This window comes from Oncorhynchus mykiss, chromosome 19 (assembly GCF_013265735.2).
Source record: "Oncorhynchus mykiss isolate Arlee chromosome 19, USDA_OmykA_1.1, whole genome shotgun sequence".
NCBI lineage: Eukaryota > Metazoa > Chordata > Actinopteri > Salmoniformes > Salmonidae > Oncorhynchus > Oncorhynchus mykiss.
The window spans coordinates 12,114,991-12,132,631 of NC_048583.1; the positions used below are offsets into that span (position 1 = coordinate 12,114,991).

General features: G+C 48.2%; 1 protein-coding gene across 6 annotated transcripts in view; it reads right to left on the minus strand.

The window, feature by feature from the left end:
* LOC110497375 (lipopolysaccharide-responsive and beige-like anchor protein) overlaps window positions 1-17,641 on the minus strand; it is a 328,302-nt gene that overhangs the window by 181,971 nt on the left and 128,690 nt on the right. For all 6 annotated transcript variants that reach the window (XM_036954299.1, XM_036954302.1, XM_036954301.1 and 3 more), the window contains 2 exons: window positions 13,861-13,925; window positions 11,267-11,375 (listed from right to left, as the gene is read on the minus strand). In XM_036954299.1, the coding sequence (XP_036810194.1) occupies window positions 11,267-11,375; window positions 13,861-13,925 (174 nt within the window). The remainder of the gene's footprint in view (window positions 1-11,266; window positions 11,376-13,860; window positions 13,926-17,641) is intronic.

A 17,641-nucleotide genomic window follows, 5' to 3' on the forward strand; every position in this document is an offset into this window, starting at 1 on the left:
GCGATTAATTAGGTCCGATTTCAAGTTTTCATTACAATCGTAATCGGCCTTTTTGGATTATGGCCGATTACAGTGCACTCTACGAGGAGACTGCGTGGCAGGCTGACTACCTGTTACGTGACTGCAGTAAGCCAAGGTAAGGTGCTAGCTAGCATTAAACCTATCTTATAACAAACATTCCATCTTAACATAATCACAAGTTAACTACACATGGTTGATGATATTACTAGTTTATCTAGCGTGTCCTGCGTTGCATATAATCGATGCGGTGCCTGTTAATTTGTCATTGAATCACAGCCTACTTCGCCAAACGGGTGATTGAAGCACTGTCGTTGCACCAATGTGTACCTAACCATTGACATCAATGCCTTTCTTAAAATCAATACAGGTAGGCAGAGATTTAGAATACTGCTGGGTAGTTGAATCTACTTGCATTATCCTGTCATAATATACGAATTAAACTACTGAATCCACAAACGAATCCCACTAATAACAGCTAACAAGCCTCCCCGGCATTACCCAGAGGGTCTCTCCAGCACCATAGTGAGATGGCTGTTCTCCCAGCTCTATAGCTGTCGTCTATAAACCACGCTGTGACCACCTTATGACAGGTGAAGACTGTCGGTCAGAGAGGCGAGTGTTGTGTGTTGATACGTTGTAAACAATGTGTCAGATGGTGGCACCTGACGCCTGGCGGGCTACAGCCAGAGTGGTGACCTGCAGGGGGCTCTTCTAGACGGTATGGGAGATTGGGGTCACAACCTATCCTCTGACATTGAAACAGTTTGTTGTGGAATTCTCTCAAACTGAAACAGATGGTTTATAGACCTATGAAGATAACCACATTTGGTCCAAGCACCCTATAAACGGCAGTGTTTGTTCTTGACCAGAACAGAGCTTTCTTCCTTTACAGCAGGTTACATTATAGTACTGAAACATAGGCTGTTGGCTTTGTTTTTTGTGTTATAAATAGCAAAAATGTTTAACCATCAGGTTCATTTTGTTTCACTTCAAAATGTAAATTGTGTCGCCCTCCCGTTCCATGGCGTTTCAAACGTTAAGAGTGCAGTCAATTCTTTGTGTGTGTCCTGTCCATGGCTGTGATCTGTGAGGAAGAGTAAGCTCAGTGCACTGTGTGGGGGCGTTGTGCTAACGACGCTGTCGTGATGGAATATAATGAGCATCAGCTCAATGTTAATGTCATTAACTCTGAGGCGAGAGGAGAAGAGAGGGATCGCCTTACAAGCCAGACAGTGGGGGACAATGACGCTAAGTCGCTAATTACGGCGATATCGCTAGCTGGATCTCCCGGCTTTTATAGCATCTAGAGAGAGAGTCAATTCAATTAGTCGTATATTACAGCGGTTGGGGGATGAATCAACGACTGGGTATGGGGGGGGGAAGAAAGTCAGAGAGAGAAAGAAGGAGAGGCGGTTAAAAGAAAAGACCTGGGTCTTCCTCACTCTTAAAGAACCAACCGTGGGGTATAAAAAAAGAAAGAGTGAGATAAAATAAATGATCTGGGTCTTCCGTATCTCTGACCTCCTCTGCTCTCGTGGCCCTGCAACCCACCACATTTCATCCTTAATGAAAGGATGCTGTAAAAAAACTAAACTCTCTCTCATCGTAGTAGGAGGGCCGTGGCCATGCGATCTGCAGATCTCTTCCACGTTAAGGATCCCATTAGATAGAGAACACTAAAAGGTAATTGGATTTCCCCCTCCAGTTATCTTCATCTCTGTCACCCTCAACCCGCTATAATAACTTACTCTCCAGGCCAAAGATAACTCAATTCAGAGAGAGAGAGATGGAGAGATGGAGAGAGAGAGAGAGAGAGAGAGAGAGAGAGAGAGAGAGAGAGAGAGACAGAGAGAAAGAAAGAGGGATGGGGGAGAGAGAGCGAGAGAGAGCATATGTTACGAGTCTCCAAAGCAAAGGGTGTCTAAATCACGTGGCTCCTCTATCACACCCTTCCCGTGGATATGAACTCTGACAGGGAGCAAACATAAATTTGTTTTTATCTATTGAATAATTCACTTTCCTGGTGGCTGCCGTTTCCTTCGCGGTCCGTGTCTGTAGTGGTAGAGAGCCACTGCCAAAGGACCTAGTCCCAGACCCCTGCCAGGGTGGAGAAGGACTACTCTGTTCCCCAGGTGATAGTCAACAGGAAAGACACCAAAGGTGCAATTCATTTCAGCTGTAAGATTCTTTAAAACAGTGAAGGGAATGGCAGTCAGGGCACAACCAAATCACCTACTTTATGCACTCGGCCACACCCCAACATGTTTCTATTTCTGTCCTCCAACAGCAAACCTGAGAAGCAGGTGAACAAACACTGATTTAAAAAAAAATAATAATAATTGATGACAGCGAAGAAAACTGTTTTCCCCTGGGGCATGTTTCATTGAGGCTGTTATTTTTATGGTGGCGGTGCAAAATGAAACCATGAAACCGATGGCTCGAGGAGGGCTCAAGCCAGAGCCGGAATGGAGGAAAATCAATACGGCAATATCAGTGGTTGCACTTATCAGGGCCTCACTTCTTCCAGAGGTCACAGAGGAGCGGCTACATTTAAGTGGGGAATTCAATTGTGAAACATAGATTTGGCCCTAGCTATGGTGGGTATCTGATTAAAGTTGATTGGCTATACTGTAGGGGGTGAGGGGAGAGAACAGAGAGAGAATACTAAACAACAGTCTTGAACAAAGAGAGTTAACAGTTGGCTACGGTGGTGAGTGGGTATCTGATTATAGTTGATTGGGCTGAGAGGAAGGATGGTGTGGTTGGACACAAATACAACAAAGAGTTGTAACACTCTGTGCGATATGTGGGTTGCGTAGTGAAATAGGTCCCTGCACACAGTGCTTGGGACAGAGAATCCCAATCCAATGGCTTTCACATAAGAAACAAACAAAACAAAACAGATGTGGTACATATGTACCCAATACTACATCTATTAAGGGTTAATGAGTGGATTCACACCCATTTACAAGAACACAAATACTATCTCCCTAACAGAATAGAATGAGATTTCAGCCTGTTAAAACGTATTCTTTCTCCACCACTGTGGTTTTACTGGAGACAACCGGGGACTGTAGCTACTAAATAATACAGGAACAGGAAACAATGATGTCCTTGGCTGTCTTTGAGGCCCGTCAGACACATCCTCATTCTGTAACTCAACGGTACTGTCAAAGACTACCACACACACACACACAAGTAACCAGAAAAACAACTGGGCCTGCTTGGAAGACGATGGAGAGAAAACGGAGACACTAACTAGGCCCTCTTGTAGGACGATGTGGGAAAAATAGGTCCAATGTAACGACACAATGTGTTCCTTTTGCTTTCATTACAGTATATCGGAGTAGGATCCAGTCTAAGGATGTTTCCTCCTAAAGGACTCCTCAGTGCCAGAGGGAGACAGATGATAGGATGAGAGGGACTAGTGATGCGGACAGGAACATCAGCTACACTACGTGGGCCAATTAGATAGAATTGGAGAGCTGGGGACAGCCCCTGGTGTGTGTGTGTGTGTGTGTGTGTTTCCATCGGTGCAGACATATCCTGGCCCTCGCTCGGCTGAGAGAACATAACATGGCCTAATCATGGTGAGTTTGAGGGACGAAATGGGGAGTGATGGGGACACGGACTCAGACACCACTCCTGTTCATAACCTCAGGGCAGAGTGAGGTAGAGGCTAGTTTGTGAGCCCTGTGCTGTGTTCTTATGGAACTGCCAACTGTCTGCTGTGCCTCAGGCCCCTCCTCCTCTCCACTCCTCTATCTTGCTGTTGTTCACACAGCTGTCTGACACACATATACACACACACACACACACACACACACACACACACACACACACACACACACACGCCCTGTGTGTGGAGTGTTAGCCTCGCCAAATAGGCTGTGAGTGTCAAGCGTCAGAAATCGGCATAAACACCCGGGTCTGCCTGCCCCGCAATAACGATGATTGGACGACTGGTCGAGTCAGAACACACCTCCCGAGGAAATGATTGACAGGGTGAGGCCGGTGGGTGGAAAGGAGGTGGACAGTGTGTACTGCTGTTGCCAGTCAGATAGATATGCCGACTCTACTAGGGTATGCATCCCAAATCACACCATATTCCCTCTATGGGCCCTGGTCAAAAGTAGTGCACTAAATAGGGAATAGGGTGCTATTTGGGACACAAGCTAGAAGAACATGGGAGCAAACATTCAAACGAACCGAGGCAACCAACCAACCTGAAGCAAACCATCGACATTCTTTCCTTTCCACCCCCTCAACAGTTTGCTTTAAACAGTCATGAGGGCTTTTTTTCATTCTGTAGGAGAGACCCTGCCTTGAACCTTAAAGAAAGCAGAACATTTTACAACTACGGTAAGGGGGCGAGTGAGGGTGGAGGGACGGGGGGTTGAGACAGTCGGCCCTTCAGACCAGCAGTTCTGTGGGCTGTCTGCAGGTTTAAGTACTGCCAGGGTCTTGAGAAAGGAGGGGGGAATGAAGGTAGTGATGGAGGGGAGGATGCTGTATTCCTGTCACTGTGGAAATACTCCCCCAGCGGGACTATAACAGACAGGCTCTCAGCAGGGCAGGAAATGATTCAGAGAGATCAGGACGGAGACAGAGAAGGAGAGAGGGATGAAGGAGGAGGGTGGAGGGGAGGATGCTGTATTCCTGTCACTGTGGAAATACTCCCCCAGCGGGACTATAACAGACAGGCTCTCAGCAGGGCAGGAAATGATTCAGAGAGATCAGGACTGAGACAGAGAAGGAGAGAGGGATGAAGGAGGAGGGTGGAGGGGAGGATGCTGTATTCCTGTCACTGTGGAAATACTCCCCCAGCGGGACTATAACAGACAGGCTCTCAGCAGGGCAGGAAATGATTCAGAGAGATCAGGAGAGAGGGATGAAGGAGGAGGATGGAGGGGAGGATGCTGTATTCCTGTCACTGTGGAAATACTCCCCCAGCGGGACTATAACAGACAGGCTCTCAGCAGGGCAGGAAATGATTCAGAGAGATCAGGACTGAGACAGAGAAGGAGAGAGGGATGAAGGAGGAGGGTGGAGGGGAGGATGCTGTATTCCTGTCACTGTGGAAATACTCCCCCAGCGGGACTATAACAGACAGGCTCTCAGCAGGGCAGGAAATGATTCAGAGAGATCAGGACGGAGACAGAGAAGGAGAGAGGGATGAAGGAGGAGGGTGGAGGGGAGGATGCTGTATTCCTGTCACTGTGGAAATACTCCCCCAGCGGGACTATAACAGACAGGCTCTCAGCAGGGCAGGAAATGATTCAGAGAGATCAGGACTGAGACAGAGAAGGAGAGAGGGATGAAGGAGGAGGGTGGAGGGGAGGATGCTGTATTCCTGTCACTGTGGAAATACTCCCCCAGCGGGACTATAACAGACAGGCTCTCAGCAGGGCAGGAAATGATTCAGAGAGATCAGGACTGAGACAGAGGAGCGAGGGATGAAGGAGGAGGGTGGAGGGGAGGATGCTGTATTCCTGTCACTGTGGAAATACTCCCCCAGCGGGACTATAACAGACAGGCTCTCAGCAGGGCAGGAAATGATTCAGAGAGATCAGGACGGAGACAGAGAAGGAGAGAGGGATGAAGGAGGAGGGTGGAGGGGAGGATGCTGTATTCCTGTCACTGTGGAAATACTCCCCCAGCGGGACTATAACAGACAGGCTCTCAGCAGGGCAGGAAATGATTCAGAGAGATCAGGACTGAGACAGAGAAGGAGAGAGGGATGAAGGAGGAGGGTGGAGGGGAGGATGCTGTATTCCTGTCACTGTGGAAATACTCCCCCAGCGGGACTATAACAGACAGGCTCTCAGCAGGGCAGGAAATGATTCAGAGAGATCAGGACTGAGACAGAGAAGGAGAGAGGGATGAAGGAGGAGGGTGGAGGGGAGGATGCTGTATTCCTGTCACTGTGGAAATACTCCCCCAGCGGGACTATAACAGACAGGCTCTCAGCAGGGCAGGAAATGATTCAGAGAGATCAGGACGGAGACAGAGAAGGAGAGAGGGATGAAGGAGGAGGGTGGAGGGGAGGATGCTGTATTCCTGTCACTGTGGAAATACTCCCCCAGCGGGACTATAACAGACAGGCTCTCAGCAGGGCAGGAAATGATTCAGAGAGATCAGGACTGAGACAGAGAAGGAGAGAGGGATGAAGGAGGAGGGTGGAGGGGAGGATGCTGTATTCCTGTCACTGTGGAAATACTCCCCCAGCGGGACTATAACAGACAGGCTCTCAGCAGGGCAGGAAATGATTCAGAGAGATCAGGACTGAGACAGAGAAGGAGAGAGGGATGAAGGAGGAGGGTGGAGGGGAGGATGCTGTATTCCTGTCACTGTGGAAATACTCCCCCAGCGGGACTATAACAGACAGGCTCTCAGCAGGGCAGGAAATGATTCAGAGAGATCAGGAGAGAGGGATGAAGGAGGAGGATGGAGGGGAGGATGCTGTATTCCTGTCACTGTGGAAATACTCCCCCAGCGGGACTATAACAGACAGGCTCTCAGCAGGGCAGGAAATGATTCAGAGAGATCAGGACTGAGACAGAGGAGAGAGGGATGAAGGAGGAGGGTGGAGGGGAGGATGCTGTATTCCTGTCACTGTGGAAATACTCCCCCAGCGGGACTATAACAGACAGGCTCTCAGCAGGGCAGGAAATGATTCAGAGAGATCAGGAGAGAGGGATGAAGGAGGAGGATGGAGGGGAGGATGCTGTATTCCTGTCACTGTGGAAATACTCCCCCAGCGGGACTATAACAGACAGGCTCTCAGCAGGGCAGGAAATGATTCAGAGAGATCAGGACTGAGACAGAGGAGAGAGGGATGAAGGAGGAGGGTGGAGGGGAGGATGCTGTATTCCTGTCACTGTGGAAATACTCCCCCAGCGGGACTATAACAGACAGGCTCTCAGCAGGGCAGGAAATGATTCAGAGAGATCAGGACGGAGACAGAGAAGGAGAGAGGGATGAAGGAGGAGGGTGGAGGGGAGGATGCTGTATTCCTGTCACTGTGGAAATACTCCCCCAGCGGGACTATAACAGACAGGCTCTCAGCAGGGCAGGAAATGATTCAGAGAGATCAGGACTGAGACAGAGAAGGAGAGAGGGATGAAGGAGGAGGGTGGAGGGGAGGATGCTGTATTCCTGTCACTGTGGAAATACTCCCCCAGCGGGACTATAACAGACAGGCTCTCAGCAGGGCAGGAAATGATTCAGAGAGATCAGGACTGAGACAGAGAAGGAGAGAGGGATGAAGGAGGAGGGTGGAGGGGAGGATGCTGTATTCCTGTCACTGTGGAAATACTCCCCCAGCGGGACTATAACAGACAGGCTCTCAGCAGGGCAGGAAATGATTCAGAGAGATCAGGAGAGAGGGATGAAGGAGGAGGATGGAGGGGAGGATGCTGTATTCCTGTCACTGTGGAAATACTCCCCCAGCGGGACTATAACAGACAGGCTCTCAGCAGGGCAGGAAATGATTCAGAGAGATCAGGACTGAGACAGAGGAGAGAGGGATGAAGGAGGAGGGTGGAGGGGAGGATGCTGTATTCCTGTCACTGTGGAAATACTCCCCCAGCGGGACTATAACAGACAGGCTCTCAGCAGGGCAGGAAATGATTCAGAGAGTTCAGGACTGAGACAGAGGAGCGAGGGATGAAGGAGGAGGGTGGAGGGGAGGATGCTGTATTCCTGTCACTGTGGAAATACTCCCCCAGCGGGACTATAACAGACAGGCTCTCAGCAGGGCAGGAAATGATTCAGAGAGATCAGGACTGAGACAGAGAAGGAGAGAGGGATGAAGGAGGAGGGTGGAGGGGAGGATGCTGTATTCCTGTCACTGTGGAAATACTCCCCCAGCGGGACTATAACAGACAGGCTCTCAGCAGGGCAGGAAATGATTCAGAGAGATCAGGAGAGAGGGATGAAGGAGGAGGATGGAGGGGAGGATGCTGTATTCCTGTCACTGTGGAAATACTCCCCCAGCGGGACTATAACAGACAGGCTCTCAGCAGGGCAGGAAATGATTCAGAGAGATCAGGACGGAGACAGAGAAGGAGAGAGGGATGAAGGAGGAGGGTGGAGGGGAGGATGCTGTATTCCTGTCACTGTGGAAATACTCCCCCAGCGGGACTATAACAGACAGGCTCTCAGCAGGGCAGGAAATGATTCAGAGAGATCAGGACTGAGACAGAGAAGGAGAGAGGGATGAAGGAGGAGGGTGGAGGGGAGGATGCTGTATTCCTGTCACTGTGGAAATACTCCCCCAGCGGGACTATAACAGACAGGCTCTCAGCAGGGCAGGAAATGATTCAGAGAGATCAGGACTGAGACAGAGAAGGAGAGAGGGATGAAGGAGGAGGGTGGAGGGGAGGATGCTGTATTCCTGTCACTGTGGAAATACTCCCCCAGCGGGACTATAACAGACAGGCTCTCAGCAGGGCAGGAAATGATTCAGAGAGATCAGGAGAGAGGGATGAAGGAGGAGGATGGAGGGGAGGATGCTGTATTCCTGTCACTGTGGAAATACTCCCCCAGCGGGACTATAACAGACAGGCTCTCAGCAGGGCAGGAAATGATTCAGAGAGATCAGGACTGAGACAGAGAAGGAGAGAGGGATGAAGGAGGAGGGTGGAGGGGAGGATGCTGTATTCCTGTCACTGTGGAAATACTCCCCCAGCGGGACTATAACAGACAGGCTCTCAGCAGGGCAGGAAATGATTCAGAGAGATCAGGACGGAGACAGAGAAGGAGAGAGGGATGAAGGAGGAGGGTGGAGGGGAGGATGCTGTATTCCTGTCACTGTGGAAATACTCCCCCAGCGGGACTATAACAGACAGGCTCTCAGCAGGGCAGGAAATGATTCAGAGAGTTCAGGACTGAGACAGAGGAGCGAGGGATGAAGGAGGAGGGTGGAGGGGAGGATGCTGTATTCCTGTCACTGTGGAAATACTCCCCCAGCGGGACTATAACAGACAGGCTCTCAGCAGGGCAGGAAATGATTCAGAGAGATCAGGACTGAGACAGAGAAGGAGAGAGGGATGAAGGAGGAGGGTGGAGGGGAGGATGCTGTATTCCTGTCACTGTGGAAATACTCCCCCAGCGGGACTATAACAGACAGGCTCTCAGCAGGGCAGGAAATGATTCAGAGAGATCAGGACTGAGACAGAGAAGGAGAGAGGGATGAAGGAGGAGGGTGGAGGGGAGGATGCTGTATTCCTGTCACTGTGGAAATACTCCCCCAGCGGGACTATAACAGACAGGCTCTCAGCAGGGCAGGAAATGATTCAGAGAGATCAGGACTGAGACAGAGAAGGAGAGAGGGATGAAGGAGGAGGGTGGAGGGGAGGATGCTGTATTCCTGTCACTGTGGAAATACTCCCCCAGCGGGACTATAACAGACAGGCTCTCAGCAGGGCAGGAAATGATTCAGAGAGATCAGGACTGAGACAGAGAAGGAGAGAGGGATGAAGGAGGAGGGTGGAGGGGAGGATGCTGTATTCCTGTCACTGTGGAAATACTCCCCCAGCGGGACTATAACAGACAGGCTCTCAGCAGGGCAGGAAATGATTCAGAGAGATCAGGAGAGAGGGATGAAGGAGGAGGATGGAGGGGAGGATGCTGTATTCCTGTCACTGTGGAAATACTCCCCCAGCGGGACTATAACAGACAGGCTCTCAGCAGGGCAGGAAATGATTCAGAGAGATCAGGACTGAGACAGAGAAGGAGAGAGGGATGAAGGAGGAGGGTGGAGGGGAGGATGCTGTATTCCTGTCACTGTGGAAATACTCCCCCAGCGGGACTATAACAGAGAGGCTCTCAGCAGGGCAGGAAATGATTCAGAGAGATCAGGACGGAGACAGAGAAGGAGAGAGGGATGAAGGAGGAGGGTGGAGGGGAGGATGCTGTATTCTTGTCACTGTGGAAATACTCCCCCAGCGGGACTATAACAGACAGGCTCTCAGCAGGGCAGGAAATGATTCAGAGAGATCAGGACTGAGACAGAGGAGAGAGGGATGAAGGAGGAGGGTGGAGGGGAGGATGCTGTATTCCTGTCACTGTGGAAATACTCCCCCAGCGGGACTATAACAGACAGGCTCTCAGCAGGGCAGGAAATGATTCAGAGAGTTCAGGACTGAGACAGAGGAGCGAGGGATGAAGGAGGAGGGTGGAGGGGAGGATGCTGTATTCCTGTCACTGTGGAAATACTCCCCCAGCGGGACTATAACAGACAGGCTCTCAGCAGGGCAGGAAATGATTCAGAGAGATCAGGACTGAGACAGAGAAGGAGAGAGGGATGAAGGAGGAGGGTGGAGGGGAGGATGCTGTATTCCTGTCACTGTGGAAATACTCCCCCAGCGGGACTATAACAGACAGGCTCTCAGCAGGGCAGGAAATGATTCAGAGAGATCAGGAGAGAGGGATGAAGGAGGAGGGTGGAGGCTGGCACTAGGCCGGGAGGTACGGGGATAAATGAACATGGAGGCTGTTTGGCTAGGATGCCGTGCCAAACGTAAACTACAGCCGGACACTCCAGTGTAAGATGTTATTATACATGTTGGGGTTGTCTTTGAAAATACAACATTTGTTCTCTAGGTTGCTATGACAGGTCTGTAATGACTTGACAGACAACCGTGTGTGTGTGTGTGTGTGTGTGTGTGTGTGTGTGTGTGTGTGTGTGTGTGTGTGTATGTATATAGAGGACTTTATACCCCCTCGCTGGGTGTTACATTCTGAGCTGTTTTTGTTCAATATGGCCAGACAGCACATGAAAATATTTAACTATAAACCTATCCTATCAACCTCAGCTTAATGGGATCTGCTTAAAGCTACAAATATACTAAAATAACTCCTGCTGCTCTCACAAAAAGACATGGAAAGGATAAATAAATGAGGACTATGTTTCTGTTCCAAGATACGAGGGTCATGAAAGGGGTTGGAAGTTATCGGTTCATTGTTAAGTTTTCCCCCCTCATTCCCCCCTCAAGCTAAAATCAGGACTCCATTTTGGATTGAATGGATTTTCCTGTTTGCTGGCTACCTGCACCAGCCTGGGTAATTTCAAATTCCTATATTATGTAAGGAGCCATTTTGGATCAAGTATGTTCTCTTGTTTACCAGCTGCCTGGTCTATTCTCCTCAATCATTCACCCGAGCTTAAATCTAGACTCCATTTTGGATTTAATGTGCTAGTTTCATGTTAGTCAGTTTCCTGGCCCAGACTGTATTTTACCTCAAACTCAGCGTGTTTGTGGATGTCCTCGGCTCTCTGTCGGCTCAGGATGAACTCAGCCTCATTGGCCACCCGCACCAGGTGGTCCTTCATGGTGTGGCTCAGTAGCCTGAGAGAGAGGAAGGACAGAGGAAGACAAATCATACCATCAACAGAACTGTATCAATCTGTAACCTGTGGAAAAAATGATTACTGATTTGAATAATTGAATTATGTTCGGATTAAGATGTAATAAAACTGGTGGAAGACACTAAATAATAATATTTTTTGTATAAGTGGTCAAACAAAGTGAATTCATTGACTAATAGGTGATAGGTTGAAAGCTGTTCAATCAGGTTTTCATACACCATACACACTGCACAAACAAGCTCTCACAATGTGCTACAATATGAGTGCTGCAGTCCCTGAACATGGAAGACCTCTCCTTTAATAACCGTACAACATCCATAAAATGGAAGACCTCCCCTTTAATAACCGTACAACATCCATAAAATGGAAGACCTCCCCTTTAATAACTGTATAACATCCATTAAATGGAAGACCTCCCCTTTACCATATAACATCCATAAAATTGAAGACCTCCCCTTTACCGTATAACATCCATAAAATGGAAGACCTCCCCTTTAATAACCGTACAACATCCATAAAATGGAAGACCTCCCCTTTACCGTATAACATCCATAAAATGGAAGACCTCCCCTTTAATAACCGTACAACATCCATAAAATGGAAGACCTCCCCTTTAATAACCGTACAACATCCATAAAATGGAAGACCTCCCCTTTAATAACTGTATAACATCCATTAAATGGAAGACCTCCCCTTTAATAACTGTATAACATCCATAAAATTGAAGACCTCCCCTTTACCGTATAACATCCATAAAATGGAAGACCTCCCATTTACCGTATAACATCCATAAAATGGAAGACCTCCCATTTACCGTATAACATCCATAAAATGGAAGACCTCCCATTTACCGTATAACATCCATAAAATGGAAGACCTCCCATTTACCGTATAACATCCATAAAATGGAAGACCTCCCATTTACCGTATAACATCCATAAAATTGATGACCTCCCCTTTAATAACCCTTTAACATACATACAATTGAAGACCTCCCCTTTAACATACATAAAAAGAGGAAAATTAAGCATGCAAAATGAGCAGGAAATGTGATTAGGTCAAGACACACACACACACAAAATCCTTTTAACAGGGACCTTACATGCGCTAATTGATTTGATAATGATATGCATCTGACACAGGGGGTGTAGCCCTTCCTGTAGCCCTTTGCTGTAGCCCTTCCTCTTATCTAAGCTAATAAAACATTAATGTGTGTGTGTGTGCGTCTGTGTGTGCGTGTATGTGCGTGTATAGGGGCCAGAGAGGCCACTCACTGGCCCCAGAGGTCAGGCCTGTGCAAAGTGGAACAATAACAGGCTAGGGGCCGGGCCTGGGGCCTGTAACCCAAGCCTGCTGTTTCAGAGCAGGGCAGCGGGGGAGCGGAGGTGCCTGGGTCTCGGTAGCCTCTCCAACCCCCGGCCCCTGGCCCAGCCATCAATAACCTCAACACTCTCTTTATGACGCCTTACTCTACACTCTTTCACACATAGGCAGACACACACACATAAAACCATGTACAGACACACACAAGCATACATACACACACACCCACGAATATAGTACGTGCGCACACTTGGACAGTCACACATACTTCTTACACCCAAACCGCTCACACACACACCTCTCACACATACATACACACCTCTAAACAGGGAGTTGATGGGGTATAGTGTTACAGCCCCCCCATTGCAAATCAACAGGCTTTCACTGAGACCCAGTTCTAGATTACAAAGCAGCCTCTCTGGAGTGGATTACAACCTCCTCATCCTCTAATCCTTCCACTTTTCTTCCTCCTCTATCCTACTCCTTCCCTCCTTCTGCTTCTCTTCCACCTCTTCTTCCTCTCCTTCTCTCTCTTCGATTCTCTCCTCCTCCTTTGTCTCCTCCTCTTCTTACTACTTGTGTGTGTGAGCTTGTGTATGTATGTGTGTGTGTGTGTGTGTGTGTGAGGAAATCCATCAGTGGATGCATTAACATTATCCTAGATTAGCGTTCGGTAATTCTCCAGCCCGGGGGATCGTTAATGTAAATCCAGGACCTCTAACTCCAAATTGATGGGAGTTGTTTGGTCCCAGGAGTGATATGGGGATGCTGATCCTGGATAGTACGGACAGCAGAAGGGACATGGAGAGGGACAAGGAAGATGGGAGATTTCCCAAGCGTCATGAGGAGTCAGGGATTGCAGTCACCCCTGTCACCCGTCCTCCGTCAGTCCCTCCCTCCGGGACAGGCAGGTATTGACAGAGCCTTGAACTCTATACGGCTCCCCTCAGTTCCACAGATCCTCTTTACTCCAGTATGGATTTCTCTCTTCAATAGAGGCCCTAATGGTGACCGTGAGGGCCTGGAGCCTCGAGGGCCAGGGGCCGCGCTATGGATCGGCCAGAGTGGGACATAATGAAGTGGTGATGGTCGGAGTGGGTCAGTGGGACAGTGTGTGTCCGCGTGCGTGTCAGAAAACGTACCTGCCCTCGTTGACCAGCTCGATGAAGGCCAAGCCTGCGTTCTTCTGGATAGAGTTCTGCCACTCCTGAAACACAAACACTGGGACATTAGAAACAACACAGAAACCGCATACTGGGACATTAGGAACAACACAGAAACCACATACCGGGGACGTGCGCAACAACACAGACACCACATACTGGGACATGAGCAACAACACAGAAACCACATACTGGGACATGAGCAACAACACAGAAACCACATACTGGGACATGAGCAACAACACAGAAACCACATACTGGGACATGAGCAACAACACAGAAACCACAAACTGGGACATGAGCAACAACACAGAAACCACATACTGGGACATGAGCAACAACACAGAAACCACATACTGGGACATGAGCAACAACACAGAAACCACATACTGGGACATGAGCAACAACACAGAAACCACAAACTGGGACATGAGCAACAACACAGAAACCACATACTGGGACATGAGCAACAACACAGAAACCACATACTGGGACATTAGCAACAACACAGAAACCACATACTGTTACTCTATGCACATGACGTTACACATAAGTCAGTGTGGATGGACAGAGGGGTAAATGAAGGAACAGTGAGAAAGAGAATGAGATATTAAAGATTCATTTAGCCCCTTCCGCCCTCATCACCAATTATGTCTGTATAATATTATGTTGAGTGAGCCTGAACAAGGAGCAGTCAGCTGGTATACATAGCAGCCCTATAGAACAGCTGCTGTTTCTGGCAGTCAGCTCGGTGGAGGAGAGGAATGAGAAGGGAGGGAAGTGAAGGCATTTATCATGATATAACTCACACATTTCCTCCCTTTGAGCAGTGTTATGGTCAAAGGTGTCAGTCTAAACAATTCAATAAACCGCAGCTGAAACGCCAAGGCGGCCCTGAGTGAGTTTAAATCGGCAATTTGGTCAGGAAAGGAAACTTGACGGTCGTCGTCTTTCATGTTCGGTTCAATCTTTCAACACCTTCTCAACGCAACCGTCAAAAGAATAATAAAACAACAAGGAGCTGGGCATGTGGGTCAGACGTTTAGCTCTCGCTCTCTCCTTCCGCTTTCTTGGTGATACGGATAGAAAACATTCAAAGAGCTAATGCCCTGATAAAACCACCCACAACTTCAACACACCACATTGTCAGGACATGTCTGTATGGTGGGTCAGTAATGATCTTTGTTTAATAATTCATGTCTAATCACTAGTTGTTTCTTGTGACAGTAAACAAACCCTGACCCCCAAAATCTTCCTTTACACACACAGTGATATACTGTATATCTAACACTATTTGACTGGTAGTGAAAACGGAGAACAGATACATTGTAACCAAAACAAACAAGGTCCAACTGTGTTAACAAGGGGAGGGAGGGCTACGGTGTGTGTGTGTGTGTGTGTGTGTGTGTGACAGGACAGTGGTCAGTGTATTTAACTGTGCTGTCATCATCTCTTCAACTGATAGAGGGAGCTGGAAGCTGGGTGTTGGTGTGTGTAGACGTCCTTGGTAAACATACAGAGGCCTGGGGGCTGAAGATTGATGACAGACAGAGCTAGAGGAGAGAGAGCTCATTTGCTTCGAATACCAAATCAGACGTGTGTGTGTGTGTGTGTGTGTGTGTGTACACACATTATGATTTTCACATTATGATTTTCAACAGCACCACAGATTTTCCACCTTGATAATATGACAAATGAAAAGACATCAGAACCAATCACACCCAGGCAGAACAGAAACCATTCTGTCCCAAAGCCTGTACATCCTCAACCAGCCTGTAACCAACTGTAGATTAGTGGGATAACAGACTCGGGTAATTTAACCAGAATGCAGCAGTGTTTTGTGTCCCGTCAGGCCATATTGGCGTTGACTACACAGTCATAATAAAGTGTGCACAGAGGGAATAGGCCAGTGTGTCTGTGAGGGGAGTAGAAACAGTGAGTTTGACAGTGAGCCCTGTTTTGGGCACCAAATGGGGAGGGCCAACCTCGACTTATCCAATAAGAGCCACTCATTTTCATTTTCTGTTGAAAAACATTTAAAAACTTTTTCCGTTGCCTGCCCTAAAGAACATGACCCAGGCCAATGGGCCAAAGGCTGAATGACGATAGCCATGAGCCTCGGCAGACCTGCCCTGCAAGCAGTGGGGGACACGCAATGCTACTCTATGTTATGCAGCGCTGCGCCACGCTGTCCTAACGGGCCTGAAATAAACACCACAGGAAGTGCAGACATAAACAGGTCTGGCTCTGCTCTCAGGAACAACAAGGAAGAAGGAGAAAGGGGACGTTGTCTCCTGAGAGCGGGGAGTTTCCTTACTGCTGCCCTCTGGATACTATTGAACTGTTCTAGTGACTGAAGGGATCTTGTTTGATATATTCCAAAACAGAGCTCATCATGGACACACAGCATCTTTTGATGTAAGTTCTGCTGGTGTGAAAATGAAATCTATTTACAGTACAATGGCATGGAGCAGAAGTTTAAAGTATTTTAAAGATTAACCATCCCACTTCACATTACCACAGATCCCCACGAGGCATTCTGAACAGGCACGCCAAGGTCATATAAACAAGACTAATGTCCCCATTATGAGACAGAAAATGACATTATTGTTGAATTAAAAAAGGTTATGACCCTAATCAGAGGGGTCACACACACCTCATGGTGACAAACGGGAGGCTATCTATCAGACAGCTCTGTGATGGGGTATGGATTTCTTTGGCTGCCCTGGTCAGTGCGGTCAGGCTTTTATGGCTGTGATAAGGGCCATTCCATAACCCCATCCTTACGCTGATGAGAGGATACAAGCAGCCATTTGTGACCTCTCACCTCTGACCTGACACAATGTTCTACCCCTGGTCCTGTCTCATCGGTACGACCACCAGTCAATGTGATCCTGATGTTGGACCATAACCCAGCGTGTGTGTGTTTCCCCAATGTCAGGATCAAAAGCAAAGCTCCATTCAAACCAAATGCCATTCGCAATCAGAAGTCAATAAGCCAGTTTCTATGTTTGGTTTATGTCTGATGACTCCATGACAACGAGTCTCCACACCCACACCTCCTCATTACCACTGATTATCCATAATGAAGGTTTAAACTCCACAACTAGTGACAAAACACAGACTTCCCCACAAACTCCTCTTTGAAACGTCAAGCCCGGGCACAACACCACACCAAACCCTGTTAACCCACCCCCCCCCAAAAACCAGCCTGGGTTCTCCTCACCAAAAATAAACAAGTCGCTTGTGTGTTTCAGTCCCATCAGTCATAATCACAAGTATTTGTTAGTTTGGTAAAGGGGCTGGGGAATATGACTCTACAGGAGACAAAGAGAGCATGAATCGTCGTAAGCGCTAAGTGTGTACTGTGTGCTTCCTTTCAGCTTTGGAACGAGAACAAAAATAAGTCCAGTGGAGTTGTGTCCTAAATGGAACACTATTCCCTATTTAGTGCACTACTTGATACTTTTTAACCGGGACCTACGGTGCACAATTTAGGGAACAGGCTGCTATTTGGGACGCGGAGTAGTCTCGTTGTCACAGCTACGCCTTAGAAAAATGTACAAACACAAACAAAACATTACTACTGTGTCTCTTTGGTCAGGAGGAAACTGAACTACGTGGCGACGTACAGTCAGGACGAGAACTGCTAGACATAACATGCCGTGCTCTCCTGTTAAGGGCTGACCGTGGAACAGAACTCATTCAATTGTCACATTTAAGAATGAAAAAGACAGAATAAGAAACCGTGTCAGTAAAG